The following is a 20,142-nucleotide window of genomic DNA, read 5'->3' on the forward strand; positions in this document are numbered from 1 at the left end:
GTCTTCAAATTTCTCTATTAAATATCTCATTATCTACAAGTTCATCTGCCTCTCATTGTCCATGAACGAAGTCGAGAGGTTACGGAGTCTCCATCTTCATCGCCAAAAGATGACTGGTGATTCGCCAGTAAAACACAAGTATATCAAGTATGCTACCTTGAATGCTATCGCAGACAAAAAGATGAAGAAGGGTAGTAACGAATTGTTGAATCTGTCAAGAAGTCTCCAAACTCTATTAGGATCTCTGTTCGAGCGCTTCCGGCAGTTAGTTGTTTGATCCGAGTTTAGGTCGCATCACGAGGGACAACCTCCTCGCCCTTGAGAACTGTGGACGTGGTTAGTGTCAGGTATAAGAGTTGACTCGGAGCCGAATGCGGGAGTGAGTGAGTTGGAATCTCGAAACATTTTGAGCTCCACGTCCTTGGAGCTGGCGTCACGGTATCGTTGTTCCTGCAAGTCAGGCCACGTGCTGGAAGCAGTGCGGAAAGAGCCTGAAGACCACGCCGGGGCATCCGACGCCATGTTGGTGCAATGGCAATGGCTTGCTGGAGCTACAGATACTGGCAAAAGCTTGCGAAGATGTCCCTTTTACCTTGCTACATACACCGTTAATTTGATCAATATTTCCAGGGGAAGCAGTGATAGGAGAGAGTTGAGGAAAAGAGGAAAACAGGTGGTTGAGCTTACCAACCTGCAGGTTGCTCGCCATGGATATCGAGAGGAAATCGGCTTCCGGGCCGAACCAAGGCGCTCCTTGAGAATTCACTGCCTGGTGGACCAAGCTGTCGAGAGTGCGCTTTCGCGCTACGCCGTAGTAAGCTTCGGGGTCGTCATGCAACCACTGGATTATATCATCAACGTTCGACAGCTTCTGGGTGGCTTCGCCGACCAAGCGGATGCACTTTGCTCAGTGATGTTGGGGCGCCCATGTTAAAAGCTTCCACCTGCATCTCCCTCGAGACGAGCTTCGGGCGGCGATGTTGGAAGAAGTCCCCCATGGTTACAAGGCAGGGATCGAGGCTGCCGAGTTTTCTTGTCTCGATAGAACGTGAGATCAAGCTTTACACGCTTAATTCATTGTTCAGCGAGAAGCGACAGAAGCGCCGGGGCTCTTGAGTGAAGAAGAGTCTTGGACATCCTTGTCTGCACAGACGGCCTGCAAGATCCGGATGAGAAAAATGATAAATCATCGAGATGATCTCCCTGATGAACGTCTTGCTGAGAATTGGCCACCTGCCCTACTATTTCTTGAAGGCAGTCATCAGCACAGAGACGTTGACCGTCCTGGGATCCCTACCCCGCGAGCCGCTGATGTTTGTCCTTGATCTATTCAACGATGCTTCCTTCTCGCTGCTCAACATCGCAGGGATCGCTGAGGATGATTTCATTCGATTCCGGAACTCATCAGCAGTCTTGGGGTAGTTCCATTCCAGTATGCTTCCATCTCTACTATCTTCATCGTCGGACTGCGGAAAGCTAGGATTAGAATTCCCCGGGGGAATGTCTTGAAAGAATCGCAACATTCCTCTTCTTTCAAACTCGGAGCTAAACTCATCCGCCAAGTTTACCGCATGAGTGATAAAAAAGAAGCCCGGGATCATTTCTCGAAGATGCTATTACTCGAACAGTTGGCTTCAAGCGCGGCCATCACAAGCTCTTGGAACCGCCAGGCCAGGCCATCCCTGTCGAGTACACGGGCTGTTCTTACTCGTTACCAAGTCCGGTTTTGTCAGGATTCCTAAGGCGCGCTCGCCGTCGGCGTCGCACTCTTTGGCATACGTCAAGAAGTGGTGCCGCTTATCCTCTTCATCAGCCGTTTCCTCCAGGAGTGATTCCGATGTCTATGTGGATACGATGCCCTCGGCGTTGGGTAATATGAGTTACGTATCGCGTACAGAGGGAAACTTCCCGCGGGAATGAGATGCCAGTCAAGCTCTCAAGCAGAGATAACTTTCCGGAGCTCTGGTCTCTGAACAACCAACTTCAGTGAGAGTTAGGTAATGGATGATAGTTCTTGGGTCTGAGAGCTGCGTTTGTGGTTTCCTCATGTGTGGCAACTTTCCTCTCTCAAAGAGTGTTGATTTTACTGAGCAGCGTAGCGCTCACAAGACTCACCTGTTTGACCATGATTGGTACTGACGGCTTTGAAGCTCTCTGTAAAGCTGCAGAGTGCTTCGGAGATTTGCGAAGAAGAGAGCTCGCCAAGGGCATTGAAAGCTCTTGCATAGTTTAAAGGGCCCATAGATCAAAGGGGCGATGTAGAAATGTCAGCAGCAGCGGTTGGGACACATTGATAATGAATGCAGACAGCTCATCAAAGAGACTGAGATATTGTAAGGAGTGTTGTCTATTACGTATTGCCATTTACTTACACGACAGAGGACACAAGTCACGAACCGTGGCACCGTTCCTCATGGGTTCCTCTCCAAACCAACCCTCTCTCCCTCATGACTCTAAACTCATCTAAGCCAATAAAAGCCAGCCAGAAAATGAAAACAACCCTTTTTTTTTTTTACACCGCATGACTATACCCAGCCCCTCCACCAACCAACCTCGCCCCACGACGCCCATACCTCCACCACTTCCTAGCCTCATCAACCCAAAACACCGAACTACACAGCACCACAAGGCCAAACAAATCGCGCCAACCAAGCGCTTCCGTCTGGAATACCTCCTGCAACCAAGGGAAATAAATGACGAGCAGCTGCCCGGCGAGGCTGAGAGCGACGGCCCAGTTGAAGAGCACGTTGCTGAAGAGACCGACCTCGCCGCGCAGCACGCTCTTGCTCTCGCTGCGGCAGGCCAGCGCGTTGAACATGTCGAAGAGCACGAACGCAGTGAAAGTCATGGTGGTGTCGCGGCGCGTCACCACGCCGTCCTCGAGCATCTCGTGCCGGTAGACCAGCATCGTACCCGCCATGATGATGAAGGCTTGGGTGAGCACGCGCGTGATCAGGGGACGCGTCAGGACTGGGTCGCCGCGGCGCCGCGGCGGGCGGTTCATCACATCTTTGTCGACTGCTTCAACGCCGAGGGATTGTGCGGGCGGTCCGTCCATGATGATGTCTGTAGATGTTAGCTGTGGGCTATAACAAACAAGAAGGAGAGTCGCGGGGGGACAGAAGGAGGGGGAAGAGGAGGGGAGGGGGGGGGGGAGTTGCTTACTAATCCAGAGAATCTGCATCGCGTTCAGGGGGGACTTGAACCCAAGTGCAGTGCACAGCAAAACAAGTGACAGACCGGCGGCGCTGGTCGACAGCTGGAAGGTAAGGAAATTCTGGATGTTGTTGAAAATGGCCTTACCCTCCTCAATGGCATGTAAGATGGTCGAGAAGTCATCATCCGTCAAGATCATATCTGCCGCCTCCTTGGCGACATCAGTACCATGCATGCCCATGGCAATACCAATATCAGCCTTCTTGAGCGCTGGAGCGTCGTTGACCCCGTCACCTGTCATGGCGACGATATCGCCGCGGGACTGCAGGGCCTTGACAATCTTGAGCTTATGATCCGGGTTCGTCCGAGCGAAGATAGTAGTGTGTTCCATGGCGCGCGCCAGCTCTTCCTCAGTCATCGCGTCAATCTCGTCGCCGCGCAGGACGGGCTTCACGGTGACCTGGTTGGCAGCGTGCTCACTAGGGGCAGCAATCGGCATGCCGAGCTGCTTGCCAATGGCCAGGGCCGTGGTCTCGGCGTCGCCGGTGATCATGATGACCTTGACCCGGCCACGGATCAGCTTTCGGATCGACCGGCCGACGCCGGGACGTGGGGGGTCGCTCATGCCAACAATGCCAGCGAACGCAAGACCCTTGTAGTACTCCTCATGTCCATGGCTGCCCGAAGCTTCACCCTTAGCACCAGCCCTCCGGGCAGACTTGGAAATGGGACCACTAGCAAAAGCAAGCACGCGGAGACCCTGAGCGGCCAACTTCTCAGCCGCATCCAACGCCTCCTTCCTGCGAGCCGAATCCAGAACGATCTCCCGACCGTCTTTTGTGACATAGGTATCGCAGGCATCCAGGACCCTGTCGACAGCACCCTTCATGTAGGCAAACTCCTTGCCGCCGCCCTCGCTGCTGCCGATGATGACACCCATCCACTTGCGTTCGGAGCTGAACGGGGTCTCGCTCACACGGGGGCCGATGGAGTCGCGAACGTCATGTTCCTTGAACCGGTCCAAGAGGTCGAGCATGGCTACGTCGGTCGGCTGGCCGACCCATCGTGAGTGCAGCGAGCGTTCGAAGCCCTGCGAGAGGACGGACCGAGTGGCTGCTCCGTTCTCGGTGTACTTTTGGGCGAGCCGGGCGTTGTTGGCGATGTTGCCGATGCGCATGATCCGAAGAGCGGCAGCGTCTGGTTTGGCCTCCGTCGCTTCGTCGTCCGAATCGACGTCAATGGCTTCCTTAGCACCGAAGTACCACATCTTGGCCGTTGTCATGTGGTTCATTGTGAGAGTACCCGTCTTGTCCGTGCAAACGACGTTGACCGAACCCAGTGTCTCGACCTTTGGCATCTTGCGAACAATGGCGTTGTGTTTGGCCATGCGATGCACGCCCAGAGCCAGGGTCACCGTAACAATAATAGGGAGACCTTCCGGAATAGCAGCGACAGCCAAGGAGATGGAAATGGTGAAGATTTCGAGGAGCTTCTTGCCTTGGAACCAGCCGAGTAGAGAGATAAGACCAATGATGATGAACGACATCTTGCTGAGTTGCGAGCCCAGCTCGTCCATGGAGAGCTGCAGTGGCGAGCGTGGGCTTTCGGTGCCAGAGACGCTCGTCGCGATAGTGCCAAAGTGCGTGTTACCACCTGTGGCGAAGACGATGCCTTGTCCATGCCCGGACTTAACCAATGTCCCCATGTACGCAATGTTTTGCGGGCCGTCGTGCGGGTCATGCCTCGCCTCGGTCGAGTCCCCGTTAAGCTGCTTTGAGAATGAGGGCTGCGGCAATTGAAGAGTTGCGCTGCCAGAGGGAGTGGCGAGCCCACGGCGATTCCGTGTCTCAGCAGTAATCCGGACAGGCTCGTTCTCTCCCGTGAGATTGGATGCGTCGATGGTCAGATCGGTAGCCTTGGTAACGCGAATATCGGCAGGGATGCGGTCGCCAGTGGTGAACAGCACTAGATCTCCCGGCACCAGCTGCGAAGCCATGACCTTGGACGAGGTCGCCTCCAGCACGTCTTCCTCAGGGGTAGGGGAGCCGTCGCTCTCGACCGAGTCAGGAGTCTTCTCGCCGCTCCTCGGCCAGTTCGGAGTCCGCGAGCCGGGGCTCGACTTAGACGGCTGGTGCCGGACGAGATGGGCGTGGTTGGGCACCAAGTGGTTGAGGGCCTCGATTGACTTCTCCGAGCGGTACTCTTGCACGAAACCGACGGTCACCACGATGGTGACAGCTACCGTAATGCTCACGGCATCATCCATATTGCCCACGAGCACTGATGCGCCGGCAGAGGCCAGCAGCAGGAGGATGAGCGGCTCCTGGAACTGGCGCAAAAAGCGCAGCCATATCGGCTCCGGCTCGTCATGAGGGATTTCGTTCGGGCCGTAGTCACGTAGCCTGGCGAGGGCTTCGGCGGGGGTCAAACCATGCGTCAATGATGTCTTGAGCCGCGCAGCGACCTCGGCTGGCGTCATGCAGGAGAACTCCTCTGCTATGCTCTGTGACAGGTCCAATTAGCCCAGCCCAATAACCCCGGAGGACAACTTGTCTCTCAAGACAAATTTGGCGGCCTACCCTTGACTGCGCAGACGTTGTGCGTTGGCTGGCTCTCGACGATGCTGCCGAGCGCAGCCTCTGGTCGTCCGCCGGGGAGAGACGAGAGGCTGCGTCCGGCGACTGACGGTATAAAGGGAGCGCGCCGTCGTCATCTTTGCGTAGGAGGCGCTCCATGCTGAGGCACGAGTGGGAATCGACCAGGAGAAAGCGATACGGGCGCAGAGGACGCCGAGAAGCAGGCGAGCGACATTCACGAAGACGATGGCAAAGGGGCGCGGACAGCAACAGCTAGTGGCACAGCACCGACAGCACTGCCCTGCAGGTGTAAGACGAAGAAAGCGTCAAGTCGAACGAAACCTTAGCACATTAGAAGGGAAAAAATATAATTTAACACCAATGCGTGGTGCGGGAAGCAGAAGAGAAGCCCCTATTTCGTCGCCTTGAAGCGGCGAAGGCGAGGAGTTCGCGAGACTTTGTTGGACTTCTGAAGGCGGATGGAGACCTTCCACGCTACTGGGTCCAGACAGCACCGAACTCGCCGCTCGTCGTTCGTCGTTGGTGGAACGTCAAACGTGGTTGTCTCCAAAGGCTCCTTTCCTTTGTTGGAGGCTTGGCACTGCATAGCCTGTGTGGGCAGGGGGGGGGGCTCGGTGGCATGGGGTGTGGCATGCCGGCATGCAGCTCCAGCCCGCCGGTCAGGCACCAGTGTGGTCCGTGCGTGGTTTGGTGTGGGGTGTTGGCCCTGACAACCGGCCCTTTGTCCACGGTGCGGGACGAGCTGCGACTGGGCCTGGAAAGTTTCAGAGGCATGACGGGGCTTTCATCTGATCGGGGAAACGATGCGGCAGTTTCAGAGAAGAAACCATGGCTTTCGAGTCCAAGACGATCTGAAAGACCCAGATTGAAGGCACAGAGTCTTCGGATTTCCCTCCGAAGACGATGGGACCCAGGGCTGGTGACTGGGGCTGCCGCTCGCGCAGGTTCCCGCTGTACAGATCGATCGACCGTGGACATGCTTGTATCTGGCTTTGCTGCAGAACAGAAGACGGCCAGTCCGTGATCGATATTAGTGATAAATGATGAAAGCCATGGCTATACAAGACAACAGTCGATATCCTGCGCGAGAGCTCTCTGCTGTGGCCAGTAGCCCTGTTCTTTTTGACCGTGGAACCGGACTCCAGTGCAACCACGAGCCAGACGCGTACGAACGCGTAATTAATACATCCATTACGTCACGTGTCGTGTACGTTACAGCGTGGTTACATCAGGCTAGATCACGTGACAGAAACATTTTGCTTCCCCGAGAGACAGGTGGGGCGTTACCAGCCTCTCATATTTCGCGGCGGCGTTCGATTTTCCTGGCGACGTGCTCGATCCCGAAGGCGAACCATATCCCCTCTCTCTTTTTCTCTCTTTTACAATTCGACAGCCCCAGCTTTCTCCCCACCAAATCGCTTTTCTTGCTGTCGCGTCTGGCTCCGGCGATTGGATTCGGCTTCCGACGAACATAGTTTCCGATCTTGCCGGATTTTTTCGCCAATTACGCGTTGTAAACCGCAGCGAAAGGCCATCTCTTAATCGCACGCGCCTTTCCCATTGCTCAAACCACGCAACGCGCCTAGGCTTGTTTACCTTCCACCTTGGCTGCTAGCTCGAGGACGACCAGACGACCAGCACCAATATACCCAGTTGCTCGCAACGTCACCTCGGTCCCTCACATCGCGTCTCCGACTAACGTGCGCGACATTTATCAATCGCTGCAGCTGCTTGTCCTGTTCTTTTTTTTTTTTTTCATATCGATATTTGCTTCGCAGTATTGCCAGTTACAGCACTCTAACAGCTCCTGTTGCTGAGCTCTTCTCGCTGCCGCCATGTTCTGGTCTGGCGCTTTGCTGAGTTCCACCGGGCCTTTGGCCAAGGCCTGGCTCTCCGCCAACCAGGAGCGCAAAGTCTCCAAGGTCCAAATCATCCAGCACAACCTGCAGGATAGCGTTGAGGCTATCATCTCTCCCAATGAGGCTCCTCTCGCCCTTCGCCTGAGCGGCCAGCTGCTGCTCGGCGTCGTCCGTATATACAGCCGCAAGGCGCGTTACTTGCTTGATGATTGCAATGAAGCCCTGATGAAGATTAAGATGGTATGTCGCCTCTGTGGCACCTGATCTGTGACCTGTGCTAACGCCATCGCTAGGCTTTCCGCTCGACTGGGACCCACGATGTTCCCACGAGTATGCATGTGCAGAACAAAGAGTCACTTATTCTGCCTGACAAGATCACCCCCTACGACAACCTCGAATTGCTGCCCCCGCCGAGTGCGGACTTCCTAGCTTCCCAGCTCGAGGATGTCACAGCCACCCCCATCAGCAGCCGCAAGACTACCCTGCGCCCTAATCTTCGTGACATTAACCTCCAGGAAGACTACAACAACAGCCAGTTCCTGAACGACAACAGCCAAGATGAAGACGAGCTCGGTATGGCAAACATGGACGACCTCGGTCTGGAGCTTGACTTCGGCATGGACCTCGACGACCGGCCGTCCAAGCTAATGGACAAGAGCATCGAAGTCGGCAGAGATGCGCCCGCCGCTCGTTCTGTTGAGGACGATCTTCTTAGTGAGCTCGATGCTGGTCCGAACAAGGACCGCCTTGCCCGCGAACAGTCTCTGGGTCTCGATCTCGATTTTGGTGACGGTGTTCAGATTGCCGACAACGATGGCGACATCCAGATGCGCGACGACGACCTGCAGTTCAACGTCGGTGATCAGTCCGCCATGCCCGAGCCCATCGGTGCGGATATGAGCCGGGCCCGCATTTCCGAGTCTCCGCTCTCGGATATCGACGAAGACTTTGCCAGGGAGGTCGAGGAGGAGTATAGCCGCCAGATGAACAACACCGACATGTACGAGCCCGGTGACGACAGCGCTGCGACCGTTCAGGCGCCCCAGCGTCAGAAGAAGAAGAAACTTCTCCAGCCCGACGAGCAAACCATGCTTTCTAACGCCCAGATCAAGGAGCTGCAGTCGAAGCGCGACAGCATTCTTAAGCCCCAGACCTTTGTTGCTCACGACCCGTACATTGTGGGGCTTATGGACCTCCACAAGAACGGCGGCTTCGTCAACAACATTCTGTTCGAGGGCCGTAGCGAAAACTGGGCCCCCGAGCTGAAGGGCCTCCTTTCCCTCGGCGCCATCCGTCCCAACGTACTCAAGCGCAAGCGTGATAGTGGCGTTGCCGACTTGGGCAGCGAGGACGAGCAGGGCGCCCACAAGTCTCCCCGCCTCGAGCTCCCCGAGGACGAGACCGTCCTTAACCTGGAGCGCTCGATGGTCGGCAACCAGAGCATCGCCGCTGACGGCACCGTTCTCTCGATCCCAGGCCAGCAAGACGAATCAACCGTCGTCCACGGCGCCGAGGATGACCACCACCACAGCGCAGCCAGCCCGGGCCCCGCCTTCGAAGACACCACGATGCCCCTCGTCCACCCCGCCGACAGCGGTCCCGTTTCTGTGTCTACCAAGCACGCCGTGCACATCCTGCGCGACCTGTTCGGCGAGGAGGCCGCCACCAACGCCGAGAAACGCCGCAAGACTCACGTCGTCTTCCAGGACCTGCTGCCCGAGGGCACCACTTCCAAGGCCGATGCTACCAAGATGTTCTTCGAGTGCCTCGTTCTCGCTACCAAGGATGCCATCAAGGTCGAGCAGCAAGAGGGCACGCTCGGTGGGCCGATTCGCATCCGTGGCAAACGTGGCTTGTGGGGCGCCTGGGCCGAGCGTGAGGCCGGCGGCGAGATGGCGCGCGAGCAGGTTAGGGACCAGGCTGAGCGCGTGGTGGCTGCTTCGCAGGAAGTGTCGGTCTCGGCTTAGGTTGGTTGCAATGGGCTTGGGTGAATTGGACTTTGGTTGGGATGGATGTTGTTTCGGTGCATTGGATATCACCGAGACAACAAACATTATTTCTGTCCAATTTCGTCCAGGGATCGAACGACCTCATTGCGCTTCGGTATCTATCTTTTTTTGCTCCCCCTTGCTGCTGTTTAATAGCCTTTATTTCCTTCAATCCTCCCCTTACCTAGGAGCGGCGTTTTGGCGTCTTGGAAAGAAGATACCATTTGTTGGTCGGAAGGCAAGCTTGGCTCTGGCTCTGTGTGGCTCTGGGTTTGTTTTTTTTTTCTTTTTGATTTGTTGTGAAGGGAAAAACAAAATCATCCCGGGCTTTGGCGAGTTCTCTCTGTTGTCGGTCAGTGTTTTTTTCCCCCTTCTGTGTGAGTGACAGTCCGGGTGTGAAGTTAAATTGCGTGCATCGGGTATGGGTATTTTTTTTCCTATGTCTGATCTGAGGGTTGATTGATGGGATGAGCCAAAGTGGAAACTATTCAGTTTTGGTACCCTCCTGTAGGGAGGAGGGGCGTGGCGGGCGGACTTTTCTTTCGGTTGTAGGATATTGTATCAGGCCGGACCAGGCAGGATTCTTGTAGGTAGATCAGGTAGTGTAGCGATGAACCTAGCTTCATGTTAGATCATCAATTTCAAGTTCCGTGAATCAGTGAAGTGTGTGACAATGATTTTGTTAGCAGAAACGATGCCATTCGACCATCAGGGTAGCCAACCAGCTATCTTGACCTGTATCTCGACTCTGATACATACACCACTTACCGGCTCTCAGCAAATGGATACCAAGACCAATTTTTGATCTGTTTCATAACCATTTTTGATTGTTAAATGCTTACGGACAGTTGACTCTTAGTTAACATGTACTTCCGCTCCACTTCCCTCACAGGAGGGCCTGATTCCAGTGTTCCGTCTTTTTTTTTTTTCCTTTCCTCAACGACCTTCCTCAACGAATTACCACACTCGTTTCATTGCTCTCCTGCTCATCTGCAATACCCGACCACCTGTTGAGCCAACCAAGTACCTCGCGGTGCCAGACGAGCGAGTTTTCCGGTTTGAGCACCCACTACATCAAGTTAGCCAAGAACTAGAAAGAGAGAAGGGGGAATCACACATACGTGATTCTCATCCGGGAACACGAGCAACTTGCTTGGCACCTTCTTCGCCTGCAGCACATTGAACGCCGCCAGGCCCTCGGTCACGGGCAGACGGTAGTCCAGCTCGCTGTGAATGATCTGGTTTGCCGTCAGTAACTCTCAATGCATCTTTTTTTTTTTTTTTCAGAAAAGCCCATGAAGACAGACTCACCAGCTCAGGGGTAGCCCACTCGCTAATAAACCGTGCCGGATCCCAGCGCTCGTAACCCTCCCTGTTCTCCTCCAGGGTACCTTCGAAGTCGTGGATGGGGAAGAACAGCTCCTCGGTGCACCACTGGTTGAGTGTGCTGAAGACGCCGTCGTGGCAGACTAGGGCCTTGAACTTGCGGCCGAGGGGGTGGCCTTGGATCCAGTCTAGGGGATTGGGTTAGTTATCCTGGATATAGGATTGATGTGGGAGAAGGTGAACTCACTGATCATGAACCCGCCGTAGCTAGCACCAGCTGCCACAGCGCGGGAGGTATCAACCTCGGGCATGTTCTGCTCGATCCTGTGCTCCTGTCAGTCATCCCTTCCCTTTCAACCCCCCCCCCCTCCCTCGATTAATCCTCATCCCCAGCCAAGAGGTAAACATACCACTCAAAACACTTCACCAGATCCTCATACGGCCTGCCACCCCACTGCCCCGTAATCGCATTCTCAAACTCCATCCCATACCCCGTGCTCCCCGTCGGATTCGGCGCAACAACCACATACCCCTGCTCGGCAAATACAGCCGGGTTCCAGCGCGTGCTCCAAGCATCCGACCACGCGCCTTGGGGACCGCCATGGATCAGCATGCAGAGGGGGTACTTCTTTTTGGGGTCAAAAAACGACGGGCGCACGACGAGCGCATGCACGTCGTAGCTACCGTCCGAGCCGGGGAAGGTGATGGAGTCGACTTGGGAACGGGACAGGCCGAGGGTCTTACCGTGCTTGGTGGCCGAGGAGAGGGTCGTGATCGTGCCGGTTGTGGGGTGGATCGTGCTGTAGCAGGAGTTGTCGGTTAGGGAGGTTGTGGTAACGAGGAGGGCGTCTTCGCCTGAGGAGGAGACGCCGAGTAGCTGGATGTTGTCCACGCTGCCCTCGGGCGTGGAGATGGGCTCGGGGAGGTCGGTTGCCTTGGTTGGGTCGGCGGGGACTTTGAAGATGAGTGTTCTCGCTCGACACTCGGCCGTGACGTAGAGCGTGCTATCGTCCTTGCTCCAGAGGATAGCGTCCGGACGGAGATCCCACTTCCCCTCGCCATCCTCAGTGGTGAAGAACTCCTCTGCCGGCGTCTCCAAGTCGTGCACATCCCTCACTAACATCAACCTCGTCTTATCCGACTCATACTGCCGACTCTTCATCCTCGTAAACGCAATCTTCTTCCCGTCCCGAGAAAACACCGGACTCTGAGAATATCCCTCCAACCCCGGCGTCTTCACAATCACCGGCTTAGGCGGCTCGATCTCGGTAAACGTCTTCAACGGCACAAAATACAAATCCGTCTTCGTATACATCGCAGGATCCAACCCGGGATCCTTCGCCACAAAGCAAATCCCCTCCGTGCCAACGTCAAAATCCCCCGTCCCACCAAACGGCGGTACCGGACATGACAGGCCCGTCCCCTTCAGGGCATTAACCAGGTAGGAGAGGCGCCACTTCGGTCCGGAGCCATCATCGCGCTTCTCGAGGGTGCTGTAGAACAGCGAATTGCGGTGCTCGCTCAGCCAGACGTCCCAGTGGCGAACGAAGAGGCTGGTATACACCTTAGCGGTCGATCGCGGCTTCTCGGCCGTCTCGGGGTTAAAGAGGCAGCCAGAGGGGGTCGTGAGGGCGACACAGACGAAGGCGAGAGAGCCATTGGGGAGGGGGCGGACTTTGACGTTGGAGATGGGCGCGCTGATGGTCGTGATGTCGTAGCCTCTGTGACAAAGATAGATAGAGATTCATCTCAGCATGGGGGGAGAGTTTGGATAAGGGATTGGAAGCGGGGTGACCAACTCAGCGTTGGGGTTCTCGGCACTCTGGACGACCAGCGTCGTTGTGCCGTTGTCGCCGCTCTTGAGCAACAGCACTTCGTCATCAGTCAGCCAGACCGGCTCGCTGACGTTGGAGTCATCGGTGAGCAGCTCTGTCTGGCCTGTCTTGAGGTCCACCACGCGATGTTGTATGGTCTTCTTGTGCTCTTCAAAGGAGTACGTCGAGACCTAAAAGCATGATGTTAGCATCGCTGCATCTCATCAACACTCAAAAACACGGTGTCATACCGAGTACAAAGCCCTCGTTCCCGAAGCATTTGGTACGGCTGCTGACCGGCGCGGAGCCGACAGCAGAACCTCTGGTGTGAACCGTGTCGCCATGAGAGTCATCCTGGAAGAAGTAAGTTCAAAGTGTGTGACCAGCTATCTAAAGGCAGTGATATCAAGTAAGGTAGGGATGTACAAAGTACACCTATACTAGTTAGTCGGGCTGCAGCTTAGTATTGAGTGGACGGGGGGCGTCAGCTCGGGCTTGAAATGGGGCATGTCGGTGAGCGTGAGGGTGCTGCGCTGGACGAATGAGAGCAGCATTGAAGAGGGGCGCAAAGGACCCCGCATTGAGGGGACAAGAGGGGAAGCTCTGGGGATGGCGACTGTGTCGTTTTCATCACTCTGTTTCATTGTCAGCTGCCCGGATAGGAAGGAGAGCATACAATAACTTTTGTTGAGATTCCTAGCTCCCTCAACAGGCTTGAAGCACTGTTCCGGGCCACGGCACTCATCAGTTGACTTTAGAAAGGATGTTTGTGATGACAAAAAATTGTGATGATTTTTGATGTCATCCCAGCCCAATATTTTTTTTCTTTTTTTTTTTACACAATTTGATGTATTTATGTATACAGGCAAATGTAACCCGTTATACGCCATATCCCATCCGCCAAACGCCAGCCAAGGATCCCAAAGCAAGAAAAAGGGGTATGCACCAGCCTCAATCGTCACCTCATAGTCCCAGCCGAGAAATGCTCCAGTCATAACCACACATTCCCCTCCCCCCCCCCACCCCCCAACCTCTCCCAACTCTGCCTCTTCAACCTCACACTTTCCTCTGAATAGACGAAATTCACTTCCTCGACGCACCAAAACTAGTCCTAACCTTTTTCGCCTCCCTCCCATCTGTCTCACTATCCTCCACACCTCCCGCATTCCCACTCTTCTTCCCCTTCTTCGACGCAGTTGACCTACTTCCACCACCACCTCCTCCGGTCGTACTCGCCGGAGTGCCCGCCGCCGAGGCACCATCCCTCCCCGGGAAGTTACCTGATACCGGCATTGGTGCATGGGATGCGCCCGGTGTCGAGGCGGGTGTGTCCCCCTAAAGAACAATGAGTCAGCATTTTGCAGCCTACAAACAGGCACCTGGAATGTCGGATGGATGAGGTAAGGTAAGACGTACGGTCGAAGCCGCAGCGTTATACGACACCGAGCTCCGGGAAAACACTCGATTCTGGTCCGTCAACCCACTCTTCCTCCTCTGCGCCGCGGCCGCGCTAGTCCCCTTCGTATAATTGTCAAATCCGACAATGATATTCCCTGCAGGCGTGCTCTCAAGGTACTCCGTCTCCTTGGCGAGGATCATTTCTTCGTGCGCAGCCTGTATCCAATCATCTCGTCAAGTCAGCGCTGCTCTCTCTGTCCTAAAGTCACCTCCCTGGTATGAGGCAACGGAGCGGAGTTGGGGAGGTAAAAACAAACCAGCTTTCGCTCTAACAACCGCCTGCGGTTCAAGAGCTCTCTCAAATGCTGCCTCTGCTTCTCGTAGAACGGGATCCCCGCGCCAGCAGGGATGGTCGAGTTCACCCCGGGCGTCGTGCTACTGTCGCCGTTGACGCTGGCGCCTGAGGACTTGCCCGCTGCTGCTGCTGCTGCTGCTGTTTCTGTCATGGTTGCTTTGCAGGTCGATCGGTTAGGTCAGTGTCTTCTCTCGAAGAGCTGGTTTCGCAAAGATGAAGGCAGTCGAATCGGATTGGATGATTGCTCTCGGCGAAATCAGGAGACGAGATTAATGGAATGGCGATGGAGGGACGTCGCGTGGGTTTGGATGTAGCGCGTTCAACAGCTGAGTCGAGTGAGAGATACAGATCGCCGTGGTCTTGGCATCTTGTGATAGTGTGTGGGTCCGAGGACGGCCAATCATAAGCCATATTTGGGAAGCATACACTGTGCGAGATACTCTGTGCGACATGAGTATCAGAGCTCGGAACGATTAAAAAGGGCCAAGATGTTAGCTTTGATACTGAGAGGCCATCTTATTGTCATTAGTCATTGGGTGTAGAGGTCTTAAAATGAGTATCTGGGAAGAAGATGGCTGAGTTGATATGAATAGCACCCTTCGCTTTCACCGTATCGTCTTTCCAAGTCAACCCAGTGAATAGGTACATTTAGCTACACTACAACCTAAATATGTTTCTCTATCCCCCATCTTGCCAATCAGTTTTAAGATAATTAACTTATGAAAGCAAAGAGAGGGAAAAAAAAAAAGTAAGAACTGCTGAGTGACGCAGGTCAGAGAGCCCGCCGAGCGCAAGAACGCGATATATGAGGGTTCAAAGCTTTCAGCCAGTTAGCTTCAGTATCATCCCCGAATATCAAGGATCTCATCTTTCGAGTGAAAACCACCGCTTAACACTCCTCCTCTGGAGCATAGTCATCATTCACTGGAAGTTTTGGCCTCCTGTTAGTAGCTTATTAGCATTTCGCCCCCTCCTTACTCAGAAAATGTTTGGGTGTAGAGAAGTACGTACCTTCGTCTGACCGCTCACCACCACCCTCTCGTCGCGAGAAGATCGGGGTCTGTTTTCAGCGCCTGAACCATCAGCCGATCTGTTCCTCCGACGGGTAGAAGACTTGTGTGAAGCAGCAGCAGACGACGCATCCGAGGCCCTCCTGCGCGGGGACCGGCTGTCATATCGAGAAGAAGAGCCACGCTTCCTGGAAGGACTCCTGCTACGGCTCTTGCTCCTCCGATCCTTGCTCCTATCATTGCTCTTGCTTCTACTCCTGCTCAAACTCCGACTGCGGCTCCGGCTACCCCTTGACCTGGACCGTGACCGTGACCTCGACCGCCGACGAGACGCCCTCCGCTGCGAGTCATACGAGCTTGCAATGCTAGCACTCCGATATCTGCCGCGACCGCGACTCCGGCTCCGACTACGGCTAGGACTCCGGCTCCTCGACCTACTCCTACTCCGACTTAAGCTTCGCCGCCGACTATCCCTCGAAAAACTCCTGCTATCCCGTCTAGCCCTCCTCTCCGGGCTCCGACTCCTAGACCTCGACCGCGAATACCGTGACGAAGACATCGACACAGACCGGCTATACCTCCTGCCCGCTCTCCTCGACGAGCTACGACTCCTGCTCCAACTACGACTACGGTCCCGGCTGGGGCTGCGGCTCACGCTGCGACTGCGACTGCGACTGCGACTGCGACTACGGGAACGGCTGCGCAGGCTGCGACTGTAGCTCCTTGCACGACTGCGGCTTCGGCTCCTAGAAGGCGAGTAGCGTCGGCGCTTGGGCGAGGGCGATGCCCGATCGGACGAGTATGAGCGGCCGCGGGCACGACGAGGCGACGAGCGGCGTCGCTTGGCTGTGTCCCGACGAGAGGGCGGCGTGCGGGAGCGAGACCTTCCACGGCGACGGGCCGGCGGGGTTGGGGAACGGGTTCGAGAACGGCGGCTGCCATCGACGCTGGGGCTGCGCGAGCGGGATGCTGAGCGAGGGGAGACGGAGCGGGTACGGGAACGGGTACGGGAGCGGGATCGAGAGGGCGAACGAGTGCGAGATCTGCTGCGAGACCGCCGGCGCCGGTCCCAGTCATCGCGCCGGCGGGGGACGTATGAGTCTCTTGCTTCTCTCCAGCCGCCACGGCCTCCACGGCCGCGCTCGCGGAAACGGGGAGGGGAACGAGACCGGGCGCGACCACCGCGCCATGAATCACCTCTACCAAATCCACCACCACGTCCTCCTTTACCACGGTCGCGGCGCTCGAATTCTTCTCGGCGCTTGCGGGCTTCCTCTGCGGCCTTGTCTGCCTCGATCTGCGTGACTGTCAGCATGCCGCGTCTGAGAGCATTGGTATCATATCACAGTACCCACCTTCTCCTGCATCAACTCCAGTTTCTTCGCCTCCAGCAGCTCTTTCGGCACGCCCTGGGGACTATTCTGGGCGCTCAAGAGGAGCTTCCACAGCTCCTTGCAGAAAGCGGGTGTGTCCTTGTCGAGGAAGCCGGTCAGCTGGATCTGGAGGGCCTTGATGTCCGGCTGTGTTTGGTCAGCACCAGAGTAGTGTAGAGTGGTATGGAAGGGCGACGTACGTTTCGGGTGCCTTCGATCAGGTTGAAGATGAGCTCAATGACGACATCGTCTTCCTGGCCCAGGATCTCGGTGACCTTGTTGGCGATCCATCTGTTTCGGTCAGCACGAATGCTTAGGATTGGGAAGAAGAGGGGGCGGGGGCTGGCTGCAGAAACACTGACTTCTTCATGACCTGAATATTGACCTTGCTCATGTCCACCTTCTGGTTGAACTCGGGTGGAAACTTTGTGCTCTTCAGCAGCTTCAAGTCGACGCCGGTAGCAGTCGCCATGGCTGCTGGATTTCTCTATGGCGAGTTTTCTCAACTTTGATCCGTGTTCTGTTATCGATATGTCGTCTACTCGTTCGAATGGATAGTAGCTTCAAACGCTCTGGCGCTGTCGATCGGCGATGCTTCTCACTGACAGGAAAAACGAATGCTAGAAATTCTTCAGCAAGTTCAGGAAGAAGACGGTCGATGTTCCTGAACCAAACCGACAGCAAAACGAATCAAATATTAAATGGATACGATGGGATGAAATTGACAGGAGAAAAGCCTTGTTTTGATGTTTGCTTGTTCAAGGAAGAGGCTGCTTCCCGTCTGGTGAGTTGAAGGCGCAGATCATGGGAAGTGAACAAGTCCAGAGCACAGAGCACAAAGCACAAAGCAGCAAGCAGATGAAGGCGGGCGAATGTTCGAAGCCTGCGGGCATTCGATGGTGGGTCCCGAGCGCTGGCTAGCGCAACGGGTGGGTCCATTGCCAAGGCCCGAGATACAGGGTTGGGGCCATTTTTTGCGGTGCTTGCTTCTGCGCGCGGGATGTCATCAACCAAAATATACGGCGGCGAGCTTCAAGGTTGTCCGCCGATGGAAGCAACCGGTTTGGTGGTCGCACACAAACACTCGAGTTGATTGAGCAAACCAAGTTTTGTTCACAAGAAACTCTGTTTAGTTTTTTTCTTTAATTTGGCACACTGAAAATCCCTGCATTTTTGTTCTCCATCTTGGAGAGATTATGCTTCATCCCGCATTGACGACGAGATGGGCTCACTAAGCAGCTCGTCAGGAAATATCCGTCTTTGGCTCTTTTGCTCCGAGATTTCAAGCCCCTCTACATGCAGCAATGATCAAAACATAATGTGGGCTGCATCAGATATCTCCGTATGTAGATGGGAAATCGGTACCGTTCTGGATATTGGTACTCCTTTTGTCTTCGAACCTGCTAAATACCCAATATCACTACCTATTCAAGGTAACCCAACCCATAACGCCTCATGACTCCGTGCATATTTCCAGGTATCGTATTGCATCCTAATAATCCTGTTGTTCGTCCAAAATCCAGCAGTAAGTCCAGTCCTCGCCAATAAAAAGGATGAGTGGAGAGTGTCTCTACTGTTTCCTTCACTTTTGCCCCTCGCTTTCCTGCTTCGCTGTGGCCGCTCACGACTGCTTGCCAAACCCAAAGTGTCCCCGTTCAGCCTGTTGCTTAGCGTGCAGCGCAGCAATCTTTTCACGCAGCTTGTTCAGGCTGCGGCTGTCCTGGTCCTTGAGCTTGGCGCGGATCTCGTACAGCGCCATGAGGGCATGGGCACGGTCTACATCGTCCTCGAACTATTTGGCAAATCAGTATACGGTATGTTCAAATGACAAAGTGATGACCGCATCCGGGGGATGAGGGTTTCGGGGATAGATGCGAGCGACATATCCCTAGGGCCAAAGCAACAAGAGTAAGTCATAGCTAGAGCTGGGAGCTACACACCTCATTCCTAGGGGTCCCCGGCAGCGAGGCATACGCCGAGCTAGTACGAGTATTCGGCGGCGTCAGGATACGCCGACCGAACTTGTCAAACTTTGCTGGAGACGCAGTCCGCGAGACAAAGGGCGAGGCCGAGCACGGAGTGGTGGCTGCAGAGCCTGGCAGATGCGGTTGAGCTGGGTGATGATGGTCTGTCGATGACGAGGACGGCTTGCTCGATGGGTCAGGCGCCGGCGTCTTGGTGTTGGCGTTCACGAGGGCTGCTGCGCGATCGGGTTCCTGAGAGGGATGATGAATACGCGATGCTGAGGTAAGGTGAGCTAAGTGGTGAGACTTACCGCCGCCTTGAGACTGTTCAAATCGGCTAGCATCTGGGCAAGCTGGATGCTCTCCATCTTGGGTGCTTGTGTCTACGTCGACGTTGGGAGTTGTGTAGATTTGGTACCATGTATCGGTTATATATATAAAGTTCTGATGGAATCGGCACGTCGTGGGATTAAAGTTTTCAAGTTGCCACCAGCGATGGGATGAAAGCACGCAAGCTATGGTCGGTACTCGAAGCTTGAGTTCTGGGGGCTTGGGAATCTTTCAAACCGGTTTGTTCTGTGGGAGGTCCACCGATGCCGTGGCTTTACGAAAGGCCGCGTCCGCCCTCGGATATCGGTGGTTGTTTCTGTAGTTGATCCTCCTTTGACCGTGGAAGATCTAGCAGCACTCGAAATCAACCAAACAGATGATGAGAAGTGGTCACATTCCTTTGTTTGGCAAGCTGTCACCAGCGAGGAGCGTCCAGGGTGCCCCTCCATGGCTGTCGGTGAGGTCGGCCGCCCAGTGACCCCTGCAGTCGCGTGGGACCCCGCATCCGCTGCGGGACCTGAAGTATCGGGAGGTCAAGCTGATGTGGGGTCTCCGAACCGTCTGCTGTGGACAACGTGGTTCGCGAGTTGAAGGTCCAGTCCAGCTCTCCTATCAAGTACTGGGCGAGATCAAGGCCCATTGATTGCTTTGTGAGCTGCTGGACCTCGTGAGATTCCGTCAATCCAGCTCCAGATCCCATCGCGGGGTGTTCCCAAACGCCCCGTTAAAGGCATCCGTTAAAGATGCCACGGATAACTACGGTTTGTGCTCGAACCTGAACCCTCTCCATTATCAAAATGAAACTTGTGCTTGGCAATCCACTTGGACTTCCCAATACAAAATCATGTCTCTATAACTCCATTCACAACTTGTCATAGGTCACGTATGTCTCCTGACAGATCTCACCACCCCTCCCCCGGTTAACCTTAAGCACCCGATACAGCGATATAGATCTCCAGGGTCCACAAAACC

General features: G+C 55.1%; 5 protein-coding genes across 5 annotated transcripts; 1 reads left to right on the top strand and 4 right to left on the bottom strand.

Annotated features, from left to right (window-relative positions):
- Nucleotides 1-284: 284 nt before the first annotated feature.
- CTHT_0056630 (calcium/mangenease P-type ATPase-like protein) lies at nt 285-5,891 on the bottom strand (the record flags this gene model as incomplete). Its single annotated transcript, XM_006695923.1, has 6 exons — nt 285-325; nt 688-906; nt 1,709-1,841; nt 2,672-3,066; nt 3,166-5,659; nt 5,736-5,891. 6 exons carry the CDS (start codon nt 5,889-5,891, stop codon nt 285-287), a joined length of 3,438 nt encoding a protein of 1,145 aa, XP_006695986.1.
- A 1,697-nt stretch (nt 5,892-7,588) lies between these two features.
- Nucleotides 7,589-9,579, top strand: CTHT_0056640 (putative cohesin complex protein; the record flags this gene model as incomplete). The annotated part of the gene is made up of 2 exons (XM_006695924.1): nt 7,589-7,852; nt 7,906-9,579. The coding sequence occupies 2 exons, from the start codon at nt 7,589-7,591 to the stop codon at nt 9,577-9,579; spliced, it is 1,938 nt and encodes a 645-aa protein (XP_006695987.1).
- A 970-nt stretch (nt 9,580-10,549) lies between these two features.
- CTHT_0056650 (dipeptidyl peptidase-like protein) lies at nt 10,550-14,644 on the bottom strand (the record flags this gene model as incomplete). Its single annotated transcript, XM_006695925.1, has 10 exons — nt 10,550-10,669; nt 10,722-10,838; nt 10,912-11,114; nt 11,174-11,250; nt 11,337-12,647; nt 12,726-12,931; nt 12,992-13,062; nt 13,841-14,075; nt 14,157-14,354; nt 14,456-14,644. 10 exons carry the CDS (start codon nt 14,642-14,644, stop codon nt 10,550-10,552), a joined length of 2,727 nt encoding a protein of 908 aa, XP_006695988.1.
- A 1,510-nt stretch (nt 14,645-16,154) lies between these two features.
- CTHT_0056660 (uncharacterized protein) lies at nt 16,155-17,348 on the bottom strand (the record flags this gene model as incomplete). The annotated part of the gene is made up of 4 exons (XM_006695926.1): nt 16,155-16,790; nt 16,859-17,023; nt 17,077-17,167; nt 17,239-17,348. 4 exons carry the CDS (start codon nt 17,346-17,348, stop codon nt 16,155-16,157), a joined length of 1,002 nt encoding a protein of 333 aa, XP_006695989.1.
- A 1,149-nt stretch (nt 17,349-18,497) lies between these two features.
- Nucleotides 18,498-19,208, bottom strand: CTHT_0056670 (uncharacterized protein; the record flags this gene model as incomplete). Its single annotated transcript, XM_006695927.1, has 3 exons — nt 18,498-18,668; nt 18,817-19,092; nt 19,152-19,208. The coding sequence occupies 3 exons, from the start codon at nt 19,206-19,208 to the stop codon at nt 18,498-18,500; spliced, it is 504 nt and encodes a 167-aa protein (XP_006695990.1).
- Nucleotides 19,209-20,142: the final 934 nt, after the last annotated feature.

Source organism: Thermochaetoides thermophila, assembly GCF_000221225.1.
Source record: "Thermochaetoides thermophila DSM 1495 unplaced genomic scaffold scf7180000011820, whole genome shotgun sequence".
NCBI lineage: Eukaryota > Fungi > Ascomycota > Sordariomycetes > Sordariales > Chaetomiaceae > Thermochaetoides > Thermochaetoides thermophila.